The sequence below is a fragment of the Neltuma alba genome, unplaced genomic scaffold (genome assembly GCF_004799145.2).
Source record: "Neltuma alba isolate B1F8T4 unplaced genomic scaffold, ASM479914v2 tig00000834_pilon, whole genome shotgun sequence".
Taxonomy (NCBI): Eukaryota; Viridiplantae; Streptophyta; class Magnoliopsida; order Fabales; family Fabaceae; genus Neltuma; species Neltuma alba.
In genome coordinates, this window is record NW_021632214.1 from 143,807 (window position 1) to 160,330 (window position 16,524).

At 32.4% G+C, this 16,524-nt stretch overlaps 2 protein-coding genes across 2 annotated transcripts; both read left to right on the forward strand.

Moving 5' to 3' along the window:
• The first annotated feature begins 405 nt into the window (after positions 1-405).
• LOC114746573 (F-box/kelch-repeat protein At3g23880-like) lies at positions 406-1,566 on the forward strand. The gene has a single exon (XM_028934792.1). The coding sequence runs from the start codon at positions 406-408 to the stop codon at positions 1,564-1,566; it is 1,161 nt and encodes a 386-aa protein (XP_028790625.1).
• A 12,128-nt stretch (positions 1,567-13,694) lies between these two features.
• Positions 13,695-15,771, forward strand: LOC114746580 (F-box/kelch-repeat protein At3g23880-like). Its single transcript, XM_028934805.1, has 2 exons — positions 13,695-14,829; positions 15,581-15,771. Exons 1-2 carry the CDS (start codon positions 13,695-13,697, stop codon positions 15,769-15,771), a joined length of 1,326 nt encoding a protein of 441 aa, XP_028790638.1.
• The last annotated feature ends 753 nt before the right edge of the window (positions 15,772-16,524 follow it).

The following is a 16,524-nucleotide window of genomic DNA, read 5'->3' on the forward strand; positions in this document are numbered from 1 at the left end:
AATTTGAGATTTGAGATGAATCTTTTTAATACTTAAATCGGAGCTGATTTCTCCTCATATCTGATTATATCTCTATATTTTTTTTTTCAAAATATCAAAGAAACATACATATTAACCCCTTTTATTTTAACTTAATAGCAACAATATTTTTAAAATAATTTATAACATGCAAGAAAAATCATGAAAATTAGATAACGAATCAGGTACGATAAAATAAATCATAAAAAGAGGGAAAAAACCATAATAGTCGGAAAAATCGTGAAAATTAGATATAAAATCAAATCGGATATAATAAAAAATTGCACAAAAAAAGCATATATATAATTTTAGTTTCGAATGTTTTAAGGGCAAGCCTTTAATTTCCTGATTCCTTTATACCAGTCAACCACCAAGAAGAAAATAGCAATGAGGAACGAGACACCATATCTTCCTCAAGAAATTGTCAGAAATATTCTCGTACGACTTCCCGTAAAATCCCTAATCCGATTTCAATGTGTGTGCCAAGATTGGAAGAATCTGTTCAAAACCCCATGTTTCATTGCAGAACACCGCCACCATTCCACTCAGCAAAACTCTTTACTTGTTACCGATTGCTATATCAGTAAATGTATAGCTGATACTTGGCATTTAAGCATACTGAATCGCGAGATGCAATTTCTTGAATTTCGAAACCCTCCTATCGCTGATACCTTCGGGCCATTATGGAGGACTATCCATTCCAGTAATGGCTTGCTTTGTCTCGATCTCATCATAACTAATGGACCTTATAATTCCTTTATGTTGTGGAATCCGGCTATTAGAGAGGTCCGACAAGTGCCTCACTTTATTAATGATTCTGAGAAGAGTGATGATTCTTCTGTCGGATTTGGGTTCAGCCCAGTTGTTAATGATTACAAGATTGTGAAACTTTCTTTGCTTGATCGTATGGTTGTTGAAGTGGAAGTATATGCACTAAGGACAGGGTTTTGGAGGAAAGTTAAACTTGGCAATTTAGAGGTTACAACTATTAAGAGTGATCACGGTTTCCCTTGTAACGGATCAATCTTTTGGTATGGATTAAAGGAATACGATAGAATTGATGTGATAGTTTCATTTGATATAGCAATTGAAGTCTTCACATTGATACCCTTTCCTACTGAGTCGCTTGCCTTTGAATTATCTCCCTTTAGGCTTACGATGTATGATAACAAACTTGCTCTGGTTTCTGCTATTAGAAATAATGAATCGTCTTTATTCATTGAGTTGTGGTTGATCGAGGAGTGTACAAATGAGCCCAGGGAGGGATGGATTTGGACCAAAATATATACAAGCAGATCCTGTCCATGCTGGAGTTTAAGTCCAATGATTATTTGGAGAAATGAAATCGTTTGTAGTGTCCATGCGATGCATGAAATGCCATTTGGAAGTGAAATGAAGAATGATGAAGCAAAAGTTCTTTTGTGTAATCTCACTACTAATGAATTCAACATGTTTGCTTTCCCAACAAAATGTGACTTTACTAATCGGCTTTTGGATTATGCGGAAAGCCTTGTTCCATTAAGTAACATCAAGATTGAAGGGCAGTGATCTGTTTTCTTAATTATTGTATTTCTTAGTTACTTTATTTCAAGGGTGAAGGGGCAAAATTTACCTATTACAATATTGAAAAGGAGCATCAAGCGGGGCAAAAGTACTATCATGAATGTGAGCGTTACTTTTTTTTTGTGGGCCCCACCTAGTGTCCATGTAATTTTTCTCTACCTAATAGAAACACGCCACTTCACATTCATATTAATCTTAGTTGCTATATTCTCTTTCTTTTCCATAATTAACTCATTTTAAATTATTTTTAATTTTTACCCTTAGAAAACATCATCTCCCCTCTCTCTCCCTTTTTTCCCCCTCTCAGTCTCTCCACATCTCCGTTGAAAACTTACTTCTCCAGTCCCCTCCTTTGGCTCTTCAACGAAGACGATAATCTAGAATGAGCAAAGCCTCTCAGATGAGTCCTCCCACCAGTAACTTGTCGATGGCGGCTCAGACTTCACCGTTTCGCCCTTAAATATATTTTACCATTTTATTTGTCCTTCTTCCTCCTAACCAAAAGCTTGCACCGATGCCTCAGACGTCACTTTAATGTTGCGATCTCGTTGCTCTCTGTCTCTGGCAAACAAAAATCTGAACCTCGCTATTCTCTGCAAACGAAAGTCGAAAGCTCATCATTGCTCGCTCACCCTAATTCGCTATCATCGTTGCTCGAACAGTTGAAGCCTTGCATTCGCCATTGCTATCATGCTTGGAAATCTGAAGCTTTGCATATCATTGCTTACTGTAAATGTATTTTTAGTTTTTATTTTTTTGATTTTTGGTTTTTAATTTCTATAGATTTAGCTTTGTTATAATATGCGATTCTTGTAGTTGCGGATCATGCTTTCACTTTGAGACTGATTTTGGGTGACGAATTATTGAAATACTCAAAGTAGTTTCAACGAATAAATGATTTAGTGGTTTTCTTTTTTTTGGTTTCTTGCTCTGTCATGGACTCATGGGTCCACTGCCGCTAAGTGCTTGTTCCTTATCTCGTGTTCTTTTGGATCTCATCTTTCTAAATTCGTGTTTGTTCCCTGTTTCACCTTAAAATACAATGAATTGTGGATAAGGTCAATGAAGATGGGTTTCCTAAAAAATCCAGTACGTGCAAAATCCCTAATTTCTATTTGATTCTTCACTTTTCCGCTTGGTTTTGTGCTTCAGTGCAATCTTTGCCTTTCAGTGCCTCTCGTCTTCTTACTTTGCCTTTTTAGCTCATCTGACACTACTAGTTCTGTTCGTCATTTTGGTTTGCTGTTCCAGTAGGATAGTGGTGGGAACTGGAAAGGGTCGGTCATGAGGAGAAGAGTGGATGATGGTGGCTTGGAAAAATTTGCATAATTTTTAGATTTTCCAGTTAGGATATTGTTATACCACATAAGCACCTGTATCAGCATTTTTTTAGTCAAAATGTGATATCTAAACAGTCAACATTAAAGCACTTAACAGCATGGGCATTTTGGCATGGTTTTCAAAAGTTCATATGCATTTTTTGCCTCCCAGATTTTATTATCATGCTTAGTGCTCATTTTCAATGTTACAATAGGTAAGTTTGCCCCCCTTCATGCTTCATCCTTATTTCAATATGTTTTTCACAAAAGTATATATATACCCTTCTATATAACATGGATCATTTGTTCCTTAGTGCAAATTAGCACCAAATGTTTCTTCCAGTATATTTATAATTTTATTCTATTCACTTTCTTTTAAAAATGGATCCATTATTTTGTTGTTGGTATGGATTATTTGGGACTTTTTATCCATTCTGTAACATCTCAAATTATAAAGCTCTAAAAAAATAGGCTATTAAGGAATCATGAGGTTCAAAGAAATTATTTTAAGACTTAGAACCTCAAAATTATTTTAATGGACAAAAAGCCTAGTTTTTGGTGAAATTTTACAGAAATTAAAGAGAAAAGCAAGTAGTAAAATCATTTAATACCTAAAAAAATTTGGAGACGCATTATACAATATTATTTTGAGCATTTAGAAAATTTATGAAGAGGTTTAATTTCCCAAAATGATTTTAAAGCTAATTTCGAGGGATTAGGACGCTTTTTTTTCCCTAGAAATCCAAAGAAAAATAGTTAAAGGTTTATATTTGAGCTGAAAAATTTATAATAATTATTTTACTAGGTAAAGAAGCTAATCAAGACATAAAATCCTTAAAATAAATTAAAAATGAATTTATGAAATTAAAACTTATTTTCTTGAAAAAATTCAAGAAAATAGTTTGGAATTAATTTTTGACTCAATTTTTAGAGGAGGTATTTTATTGGCCAAAGAAACTGGTGGAGAAAGAAAATTTATATAAAACATCAAGGATTTATTCTAGATTCAATTTATGTTCCAAAAAATAGGAAAAGGGATGGAATTGGAGATAAGAAAGGACAAAAAGGCAAAGTGGTTATTTCTCCTTCCCTCACATCAACCCCACATGACCCCCCACTTAATAGCATTCATAATATTTCTTTACCTTCTCATTTCCATCTGCAAGTCGAAGAGAAACAGAAAGAGAGTGAGAGAGAGATCGAGCAAGCTTGAGGAGGAAGAAGAATGACCGGCGGAGAAATTTCTTGCATGCAAACCGATTAACAAGTTAAGGTGAGTCTTCTGGACATACTCCCATCTCCATTTTCCTTGATCGGTGATCATTTGGGCTGTTGTTGATAATATATAAAGTTTGTTTTAGAAAGAGAAAGTGTAGAATTTGAGGATCAAGCTGTGGAAACTGTGTTTAAAGGTTAGATTGGGGGGTGTGGTTGTGACTTTGCTCATGAATCTGGTTATTATAGGAGTTGAGAGTCTGCTTTGAATCCAGAAAAATTCCAGATTTGCTATCAGGGGGTGCTGTTCGGTTTCTGCACGTCAAGAAGCATTTAAAGTGCTAAAATAGAAGAGCTACATTGATGTATGTTCTGAAATGTGGGTGAGTCTGTGAGAGGCATGATGATTCGATTTTAAGGCTTTCTGTTTTGGTGTTATGTTCTGCATTCAAATGAACATTAATTCTTGGGTTTGAAAACGGCAGCATGATGTTATAATATGATGTTGTTAAAGGAAAATGGAGTTGCTGAATTTAAAATGAAAGTTATGTGGTTCGAATGACATGTGTAAAAATATTAATTATATAGACATAAATGTAATTGTTGTATTGTCTGAAAATGATGATTTTGAAGCAGCAAAACCTTCCTAAAAGTTGCTGCTAATACTCCCTTAAGTTAAATGATCGGTCAAGCTATCTAAACCAAGTTTAGAGATTTGAAAATGAAGGTCCAAATTTTGTCTTTGGGATTGAAGGGTATTCAGAGAAGAGATGTTGTCCAAAAACTTGGTATGAGGAAGTATTTTTAAATTAAATAAAAGGCATGAATAAATTGTTGTACTTGAGAGAATATCTTTAAAGCTGGAAAATTTCAGCATTTTTAGCAGAGGGGCTATTAGAATGTTAGGAGAATTTAATTGGACTAAAGCATAATGAAGTTGTATGACATGGAGTTTTGTTAATGTATGAAGCTGTAGGCTCATCAAATTCAAATCTTGGGAGTATATTTCAAGTTTGGAAACTTCAGATTTAAGATTGAACTTGTCCAAAACTTTGAAAGAGGACTATTCAAATGAGTTAATTGTTGCGTTGTTTAGGTGCTTTATTAAGAAATAATGATATAAGCAAGTTAATAGGCACTTAATGAATGCAGTGTCGATGATGTGAATAAAGAAGAATGCACTTGAACTAGAATGTTGTTATTGACATTGATTAAGTTGTTTAATGAATAGAAACGGGGAAAAACATTTAATTGATGCGAAAATTAAATGGTTAAGTTTAAAGAGTAAATTTGATTATTGTCTGGAATTGGGAAACATGAAAGTTGGAGAAGTCAGGCGACTTATGTTCTGTTGTGAAGTTTTAAAGTAAAGGAGAATTTAATGTCAAATGGTGCTAAACCATTGGGTTGTTATGGATAGAAGAAAGAAGATTTAATGTTCAAAGTCTTGAAAAAGAACCTAGAACTTGAATGGAATAGAACAATAAGTTAGAGTTCGTTATTTCCACTAAAAGATCAATGGTAATTTCAGATGCTTGAGTTATGTATTGAAAAGTTGTGAAATAAGTTTGAGCTAATGCACTAAGTTGGGAGTTGGACAAAGATTGCTTAGCTCAAACAGATGTTTATATATATAATTTTGTCCATGATGACCAATCACTTTCATAAGGGTAAAGTTTGAATAAGTTATTATTTTAGAGAAGTTATTTAAGTTATAAATGGAATAAGTATTAACCTACACTTATGTGAATATATAAATGTTAAGTTTTGACATTTGCCCGAGCTCACCAAGGACACCATAATAAGAGGATATTAAGGTTTGTGTTGGAAGAAAGTGTACCATGTAGTAGTTCTTCTTACCTTACAATTGTTATATGATTGCTACATATCTGTTTGTGTCATATTACTATTTTAAAGTATGAGAACATGTAATCATTAATTCCTTGCATCGTTTAGCCATGGCCATATGTAGCTGATAGACATGAGGCAATATTTGCCAATTATTTGCACATTATTTATTCTGCTTGTCTATCTGTCATTACGTATAAATGCTTAATTGGATTAGCTTGTAAGGTTATGTTTCACTTTGGCTTGTTTTGCATGCTTTATATAATTTGTACACTCGTTTTATGGAAATTACTACTACGGGGATTCTTTGAAATCTCACCCTCCATCCTATGATGTGCAGTGAAGGCAAGCAACTCCAAAGCAAAAGAGGTATTAAGAGTGAAGGTGGGCGAGACTGAAGAGTAGGAATACCTACTTAGTATTGGACTTTTATAGTAGAATATTTTGTATTTATTTACCTATATTTCTATATAAATTATCTGAGCAAATAATTGTTACTTGCTCTATGTAAATATAACTCTTGTATCATCCATAGGGAGGGGAACTCTGCTCGGCGCAGGTAAAAGCCATCAACCGGGATGGCTGTTACAATATAACGTAATATTATAGAATTACAAGGTTTGGAATCCTTATAAGTGATACAAATATAGTTTAGGATAGAGTCTGTTGTGAATCACTCATCACTTATTCTAGAGGTTTAAATTATGTAGACAATGAATTTCAATGTTATTTTTGTGTTCAACTCATGTATTGGAATTATGTTTTCAAATGGTTCATGTTTTAAATCAAAAAAATAATTTACCCCGTTTTATCTAGGTCAGAAACCTAGTGTTAATGATTCACAAGCATTAAAATGACTCTAAAAATATATAAAAAGTTAGGTGTTGCCCATTCAATATACCAATTGTTTTAATTTTGATCCTAAATGTTAGTTATTACATTGAAGATTTATCCTATTTAAGAACTTTTTTGTTTAGTAATTAATCTGCCACACTGGTTTTGGATACATTGTTTTGCTAGGGGTACGTACACGTACACACACAACAATGTCAATATTAGGTTGGAGCCTAGAATCTCATTCAAGTATGACGAGTGGCATTATTACCAAGAACAACTTGCGGTTGACTATGTTTTCTTAATCTTAATAATAGTGTTTAGAAAAAAATTTACTCACGTAAGCCCTACTTTAGATCTGCTAGACGATTTTATTTTCACCTTTTGGTTAATTAATCTTCACTTTCCCTTCTTATTCGGTTGTTATTTAAATTCGAATGCATGCACATGCACTTATTCACCCTTATTTCCACATGAGAAATTTCTAATGGAGAAACATTGTGCCTATGAAGAAGATATACGTTGTAATTGTATTTTGATTTGCATATTAAGGAGCAGAGGTAGTAATAAGCTCTACTAAACTTTTTAGTCTATGCATATAATCCCAAACTAATCAATTTTATAACTTTATTTTTGCATGTATAGAACTCCTTCAAATTTGAAGTTATATATAGATAAATCTCTTAAATTTTAAATAATTTGTAGGAAAATCATGAAGGAAAATAATAATATGGGAGTTATCTACATAAATATAAGTTTGGGAAGATTTATTGTAAAGGTTAGTTACGTATGATATGAAGTTGTGGAGAGTTTTGGATAATTTAGCATAAAAATTGATTTCATTTTAAATTCATTTAACTAGACTTAAAAAAATGTTATTTACTGAATCAGATTTCATCCGCCGTCCTATTTATTCAAAATCAATTTTATTTTAAATAGATTTTACACAATAAATTATATTAGTAATGATTTAATTTTAACTCTTTTTATAACTCACGAATCATATAAACTGGACAATAATTTTTCATTAAATTCACGCATCAATATCGTTCAAAATAATTTCTTAATTTATTTTTGGTTATTGATTAGTTCTAATCTTGATATGATTACTTTGAGTAATTAAATCACTGTTCAAATTTTTTTATTGAACCTAACATAAAAGATTACACCCAAAAAACATAAATGATGTTAAATAATTTTTATTTTTATTTTTAAGAAAAATAAGTGCAAAAATAAAGGTGAGACCAATTTTTTTCAAAACAGAAATTTATTAATAAGAATAAAGTTTTCGTAAAATATAATATGAATTTAAAGGCGAGGCCCCACAGTGTTCTAAGTTTCTTTTCTGCCATTCGAGTCTACACCAATGGATAGCCACCATATCTAGCTCAAAAATTATCAGAAATATTCTCAAACGACTTCATGTAAAATCCTTAATATGTTTCTAATGCATGTGCAAAGATTGGAAGAGAATTTCATGCATGCTTGCTTAAAAAATGTTAAAGGAAAAACAATGGTTATGGTAATGTACTTGCAGAATTATTTTGTTCAATCTCTATTGAATGTAAAAATTTAAACATATATATATATGTTTATTTTGTTAGATGCTTAATGTATATACTCCTCCGGTCCTAAATATAAGACCCATTTTATAGTGTAAATTACACTATAAAAAATGTCTTATATTTAGGATTAGAGGGAGTACTAGATTAAAGATCATTGCCTTATTTTATTTATCCACTGGTATGGAGCGAAGCTTTTTTTTTTTTTTTTGGTATAAGCGAAGCTTTTTTTTGGTAGAACTATGCTGATACTGCTGTTGTAGAGCTTTCGAGAGACACCAATTATATATAAACAAAAAAAAAATCTACTGAAACTTCTACAAAAAGATTTGTCACTTTTTTTTTTACAAAGTATAACGAAAAATCTTATTCTGTAGCCTAACAAATATTTGTGAAAATTCACTGCTAAAGACCTTGCTCCCCAATGCATCTTTGATCGCAATATACCTTGCGCATATTTGAGAAAATTCAGGTTTAATTCAATTTATTTTTTAAAAAACAAATATGAAATATATAATTTTCTATTATATTTATTATAAAAATTTACCAGTTCTTTAGTAATTAATTATAACAAATATTAGTTAATGACAAGTTGCTTCAGCAGCAACCCGTTTGGATGAGATCCTGACTCAAGCTCAGCTTTAACATACATGGGGGAAAAAAAATCCTTTGGATGCATGTATTGTTCAATATCCTTCAAGGTGTTGTAGGAATGTTTTCTGTATTAGACAAAATTCATTGAAAAATTGGGGATAAATCCCGCATCGAGAATTTAATTGGTGAATAGTACATAAGGACTTTGTGCAATTTAACTTTTCAGGGTACAACTTAACTTCCCTTATGTACAATTGATATTTCTTTGTGTGCAATCATCTTCTCTTCTATCACATCTTCTTTTTGTGCAACTGAACTTCTTTTGTGTTCAAGTTATCATCTTTATATACAAATTAGTTTCTCGTATATGAAAAATATTTCGTGCAAACCATTTTTCCTATATGCAACTCAGCTTCCTTATGTGCAACTTATATATCTTCTTTTGTGCACCCTATCATCCTAGGTACCATTTGCTAGTTTTCCCAAATTCATATACATCTCTATATATTTGCCGTTTTGCATTGCAAATGACTTATTCAGGATTACGATTCGTTTGGTGTAACCGACATCGTGTTTTTTCCTCTCCATATACATGCGCAAATACAAACATATCAAGAGATATTCATCCATCTTCTCTACTTCAATATATCAATTCAGTTAATGGACCAGAGCATAGATAAAGAGAGATCTTTTTCGACTTGAAGTTGTTTGTTACTAATAGATTTCGGATCTGCATTAAGATATTGGATATAGTTATTTATGTAATTAAATATAAAATAAATTAAATAAGAGATTTAATTTGTATTATCCAAAAAATTTATTTGACAACACTTGAAAGTTTTGCAATTATACATGATCAGGTATTTGACAACACTTATATCAAGTTCTGCAATTATACATGATTAGTGAAACATCCTACCTTTAACTTCTCAGAATATGCGTTTGAAAGCGTTATGGTTCAAGCGATTCACAAAACAAGCCCGTAGATTGAAAATTTGCAATTGGTTCTCGAGTTACTGTTTACTAGTAAAATTCCAGATTTTCAATCTAACTTTGAGCAATCATAACTCTTAGCACATATATCCGTTTTAAGTGATCTACCACTTGTTTTAAAGCTTGGGATGTGTACTTTAATCATGTCAAATTTTATGAGTAGAATCAATCATTTAGCTCACTTCCACTTTGTTGCTAATTCGTGGCTCATTTAGGGACCTTCTATTCCCTTAGCTCAATTCAACATTTTCCAATAAATTCTTTCCTTATAATTTGCCATGCTATTTTTTGCACATAACATTACCATTCATCTTCTCACTTCCTAAACTATTCCCATACATCATCATAGTCAATTGCACATGCCATCATCATCATTTAACATCACATAACATCAGTGGCATGTTTATATCATACATTATCATACAAAGTGTATAATGTGATACAATAACTTTCTTCAATTGTTTTCCTCTTTCCTTGCTTCCACTTCATGCATCCCTTGCTTGACATTATCACCTATTATGGTTGGTTAAGGGAGGGTGAGATTTGGGAGAATCTCAGTAGTAAACAATAACCACCCAAACATACATGGCAAGCTTGGCATTCATAACATGCTTACAACTTAACATTTCTATAACATAGTGACATGTTTGGAAATCATCATGCATTAACCATAAAACACATAGGTCTATGACACATTTCAAATATATTCACAATCACAATGCATGAGTTCATAAAACCATATAAACACAGAACATGTCATACATGCAAGCAAATACCAAGCATATAAGAGTAGGGTAAAGTTTGCTACCTTGTGTTTTTAAGCTTTCTTCTTACTCCTTTTTGCTTCCCAACCATCTAGCTTTCGATCAACCACATCCAAACCCCCTCTTGGATGTCTCAAGATCCTAATCACAGCCATAAGGGTCACATTACTGATTAGGACCAAGAATTACACAATATGGAAGACTCATGTCCTTAAACTTAATCCATTTTCCCTTAATTTATAATGTAGTGTTCTAGCTTTGTAAAATTTATTCCCTTAGGCCAATCCTACACAATTTTGCCCAAGGAATCCAAATATAAGCTTAGATTCATCAAACTCTAATTCCTTCCCCTGGTTCTAAGCCAAAAATGAAATCTACCACTTAATTTTCAGTTTTGATTCTAATACTTCCAACTTCATTCTTTCTGGCCAAAACATCTCCTCAAGTTACATGATTATGAAATTTAACCAATTTCAACATAAAACTACTTGATTCGTGTTCCTTTCAAGCCATTGAACATTAATTTAACATCAATTTCATCTCCTCTCACACTTAACAATTTCATGCAACACCTCCCCCAAGGGTTTCAAGCTCCCAAAAATCATTAAAATCTATAACCAAGCTCAAGAACAATAAGATTAGTGAAAACTACATCAAAAACCATGAACATACCTTGTTTCAGAGCTTGACCTTGCATGAGACTACTTAGCCTTTCTTTCTCCCTCTTCTTTCTCTCTCTAGAAACCATTTTTTCATAGCTTTCCCAAGGCTTCCATGAGCTTGGACGAAATGAGAGGGAGCGGAGGGGGTATTTATAGAAAATAAGACTAAATCTAGGCCATTGATCTTGAAAATATGTGGCTTGATCTGGACCGTCCATTTTTTCTTTTAATCTTGTGGTGACAAGTGTCATATGACATCATGCTTGCCTCATTATAATGACATCATGCTTACATCATCAATCCACATGCTTTTAATCTAACCATACACGTGTCTTGCATCCAGCTGTACATGTAATACCTTCTTTTCTCATCACACCGTACACTTGTCTCTTCCATTTTCCTTCATCATTAAGGCATTAAAATAGGGAGGAAATTAATATAAAATATGTGCAAAATACAACCCTTAGACATTTCTTCATCTATCTTGTCATTCTGCACCGTATATGGTACTTTTTCGGGTCCTGACCTTCCTGGGACCACTGGGACATGTTATGGCACTATTTTCTCACCTCAAATAAATCCACATGGTATTATATAACATGCCCAAAGATAGAGTAATGCTCTTCCCTTGTTCTTCCATTAAAATAATTAAAATAATTAATAATATCTATTTTGGAGTGAACTTAATCGAATTCTTTCTACTGATCCACAAGACCACAACTCTGAGAATCTATCTCTGGGTACCAATACTATTCATTCATCACAAGGAATTCCTCTAATTTTTCTTAAGTCAAAAGTCAACCTCTAGACATTTGACTTTGACTTTTCCTGAATAGTATGTAAATAGGCTTTAAATTCCATTAAAGCCAACATTTTTGCTTTCTGGAGACAGAATTATTTTTAAAACTTATGATAATTCCTCAAGTATTTTCTCCCATTTTCTTCCAATTATCTAATGCCTCTGTGTACTTTAAATAATTCATCTTTAATAATATTCAAAATCAATCAAAACCTTGGGAATTCCACAATTTCCTTTTAGGGGTATTTTCGTCATTTTTAGCCTCATACAGGCCTCTAAACCTTATTCCTATTTTTCCAGAATTTTTTGAAGTGTTCAAACCCTAACCTACCATTTCCCATTTTTTGGGATTTTTCTAGGATTTTCAAGCATAATTTTCATTTTTATCCTTACCAGCCTGAAACTTTGTGAAATTACAATTTTACCCCTGGTTTGGCTTAACCTCAAAATTCACCTCATTGAGGCCTCCAACATAACCTTTGGCCTGTATTTATCCCTATTTCTCATTCCTAGACCCTGAGACTTTTTCCAAGTCTCTAACTTCTTCTTTTCTCAGTCTTACAAAACTTTCCTTTTGCGATTCAGTCCCTAAGAATCCCTCTTTCCTTCCAGGGAATCTCTGGAACCTCTGTCGAAAGGGGTGTGGTAATCTATTTTTCAGGCTAATTCTGGTACTTCTAGGCCTAAAATTTGGGATGTGATAATCAAGTATTTTATTTTTAAAATATTAAAATTTAATAGCATTTAACTATAAATCCACATAAAACAAAAGGAGGACATATGACTATATATGATTGGAGAACTTGACATAATATATAAGCAACTTAACCTCAGTTTTTTTTTCCTAATCTAAGTATCAAGATTATATGATTTAATTTAATCAATTTGAATTCAAATCGTATTTATGAATTACATTAGGATTTAATTCGTTATAAATATATAATATATATTCAATACCTTTAAATTCATATTATCTCTCATTAACTAAGATAATGGGGATATAATGATAAGTACACTAACGAATGGGGGGCTGTGTGTGTGTTAAAATGATAAGATATTTTGTATTTTCAAAATATCCCTTACCAAAAGCTCCCTCCGTCATTTATAAATCATCCCATAATCGCAGAGCTTTTCATTTACCTCTCTTTTTTTCTTGTGTGCGGTGCATCTATCGGGAGCAGTGATAACCCAAACCCAAATCCAGTAAGTTACTCTCCCTTGCTCCTTTAATTTTCTAACATTTATTAATCTAGAGAATTAAATAAGAAATTTTCGTTCTAATCAAAAGAAAATTTTCATGCCAAGTTAAATTTGAAAATAGATTTAAATAGAAAAATTAATATACAATAATTTTCTTCCAGTATAATTTTTATATACTAACTTAAAAAATAGAACATATTCCTCCTTCAGATAATTATCATGTCCCAATAATAAGTAAGAAACTAATTATCTTAATAGTCGTCGTTTGATTGCGCAGCTGTGAGACTCCTTTATACAAGTGGATCATGATGGAGCAGATAGTAATGGACAAAGACACACTACCATATCTTCCCCCAGAAGTCATAATAAGTATTCTTCTCCGACTTCCAGTAAAATCCCTAATGCGATTTCGATGTGTGTGCAAAGAGTGGAAGAATCTCTTCAAAACCCCATCTTTTGTTGCTGAACACCTCCATCACTCCACTAAGCAGAATTCTCTTCTTTTTTATTGCACTATCTATGGTTGTACTTTAAGTTTGCTCAATCATGAGAAGCAAGTTCTTGAACTTCAGAAACCTCCTTTCATTGATACCTCAATGGGTTCCTACAGGATTGTCTATTCCGACAATGGCTTGCTCTGTGTCGAACTCATTAAATGTAAAACCCTCTTCTTGTGGAATCCAGCCACTAGAGAGGTCCATCAGGTTCCCAAAGCTCTTAAACCTTTTGAACACGAGTATTATTGTTGTGTAGGATTTGGGTTCAGCCCAATTGTTAATGATTATAAGATAGTGAGAGTTTTTGTTTCTTGGTATGATCAAATGGTTCATAGAGCTGAAGTGTATTCATTAAGCACAGGATCATGGAAAGAAGTTGATGTTGGGAACTTAGAGGACGTGATTGATATCAGTTGTAGTTGTATCACTTGTAATGGATCAATCTTTTGGTTTGGTTTAAAGGAAGATGTGGAGAGTGAAAGTGATGGTTATTTGATAGTCTCATTCGACATAGCAATGGAAGAGTTTACATTGATACAGATGCCTACTTTATCCCCTAAATCATCACATTGCAATAGTCTTACTTTGTATGATAACAAACTTGCTATGCTTTCCACAAGATTAAATGGAAACTCTTGTTCAACCGATTTGTGGGTGATGAAGGGATTGAGTTGGACTAAGACATATGATATCAAACCCTATCCCTCCTCTTTACATCCAGTGGCTATTTGGAGGAATCATATTATTTGCACAACTCATGACAGGTTTAAAAGTTCTTCGGACATTGAAGGTGGATTAATGGATAATCCTAACATAGAAACCATGGTGTGCAATCTGACGAACATGGAATTCAAGATATGTGCTATCAAAAGATGTTGCTTTGGCCATGATTTGATTTCAAATTATGTGGAGAGTCTCGTAACAGTTAGCAACATCCACGTGGAAAAGCCGCCGCTTGATCGTAAATTTGGATTATTACATTACATATTTAATTTATTTAAGTACTTTCAATGGAGATGAATCTATATATAGTAATTTAGATTATCTGTCCATTAGAGATGTTATCTAGAATAATGAATGCATATTATCAACACTATATAAGTGTCTCTTGTTATATATACGACCTATTTAAAAATTGAAGTTGTTTAGTTTTCTTTTAAAGGTGGATATGTCATTAAATTTTTGGTGTGTGTATTATTTGGGACTAGCGGATTAGAACATGCGACAAAGGTTATTTGACCTTGTATGATTTTTTTTTCCAGGACTATTTTGGGTTTATGTTAACTTACTAATTACTAATAATGGTTCGTAAATTTACACTAGTGTGGCGTTTGAATAGACGGATTTATACTTGAATTTTGATTTTACATTTCTTAAATTTTAATTAATTTATTTAAAGTGTTTGTTTGGGTAGTATTACTTCCAGTCCTAATTATAAGACTTCATTTATAAATTATAAATGAGGTCTTATAATTAGTACCAGAGGTAATATATAAAAATCCACGTTAAGATATTAGGCAAAATTGCTCATTTATCCCTTAACATCACACAAAGTTTATTTTAATATCTTCATTTTATAAAAATCCACGTTAAGATATTAGGCAAAATTGCTACTTGGACTAAGAAATACACTAGCAACCCATGTCCATTCTTTTTACTTACAAACACTGTCTTTATTTGGGGGAATCAAATGTTTTGCGATGCTTTTGTAGCCCCAAGACACAAGAGTAAATTTAAGCAAGGGGCGAAAAATGATGGGCCAATGACAGCTCTATTTATAGTTGATCTTATTACCAATGAAATTAAGATGCTTCCTGATAAGAGATGGTTCCGAGTTGATGTCATTTTCTATTATAATGAGAGCCTTGCACCAGTGGACAACAGTCACTTTCAAGAGCCTTGATCCAAAATCTTTAGAAGAACCATTTAGACCATTTTATACTTAAAATCCCTGTGGTCCTCTAGAGATTATGAAGTCTAGAATTAAGAATGGCTAGTTGTTTGTTGCTTTATTTGAGCGATATACAATATCTTATTGTTTAGTTTTCTTTTTATGATTGATATATATTGTTCGATTGCTTCTGAATGGATTAATTGTTTAATATTTGTTGTCTAGGTAATTTACTCGTAATTTTATATCATTTTAGCGGAAATAAAAGTATAAGGAAAGCAAATTTAATATTCTTGCATGTTCATTTAATTTTTCAAGGACGTGTGTGCTCTTTTGGTCAATATAATGGTGAAAGAATAGTGCTGAACTGCCGGTTAAGATTTTTCTGGATTTTTTTTTAATCAATAACATGTTTGCCTTCCCAACAAAATGAAGCTTTAATTTACTGATCGCATTTGGATTTTGCAGATAGTCTTGTCCAGATTTTTTTTTTGTCATGAAAGTCTTGTCCAGATAAGTACCATCCAAATTAAAGAGGCTTGATCTGTTTTCTTAATTATTATATTTGTTATTTACTTCTAATTCTGAAAAGCGTACTTCTTGGGAGAGTTTTAATCTTAACACTCTTAGCTCAACAGAGATTAGTCTCAAATCCAAAATAATATGATAATACTCTGACTTATACCCAAAAAAATATTTCTTATTTGCTTATTTAGATTTTTTATGAAAATATATATCCTTATATATATATAATATTGCATCATT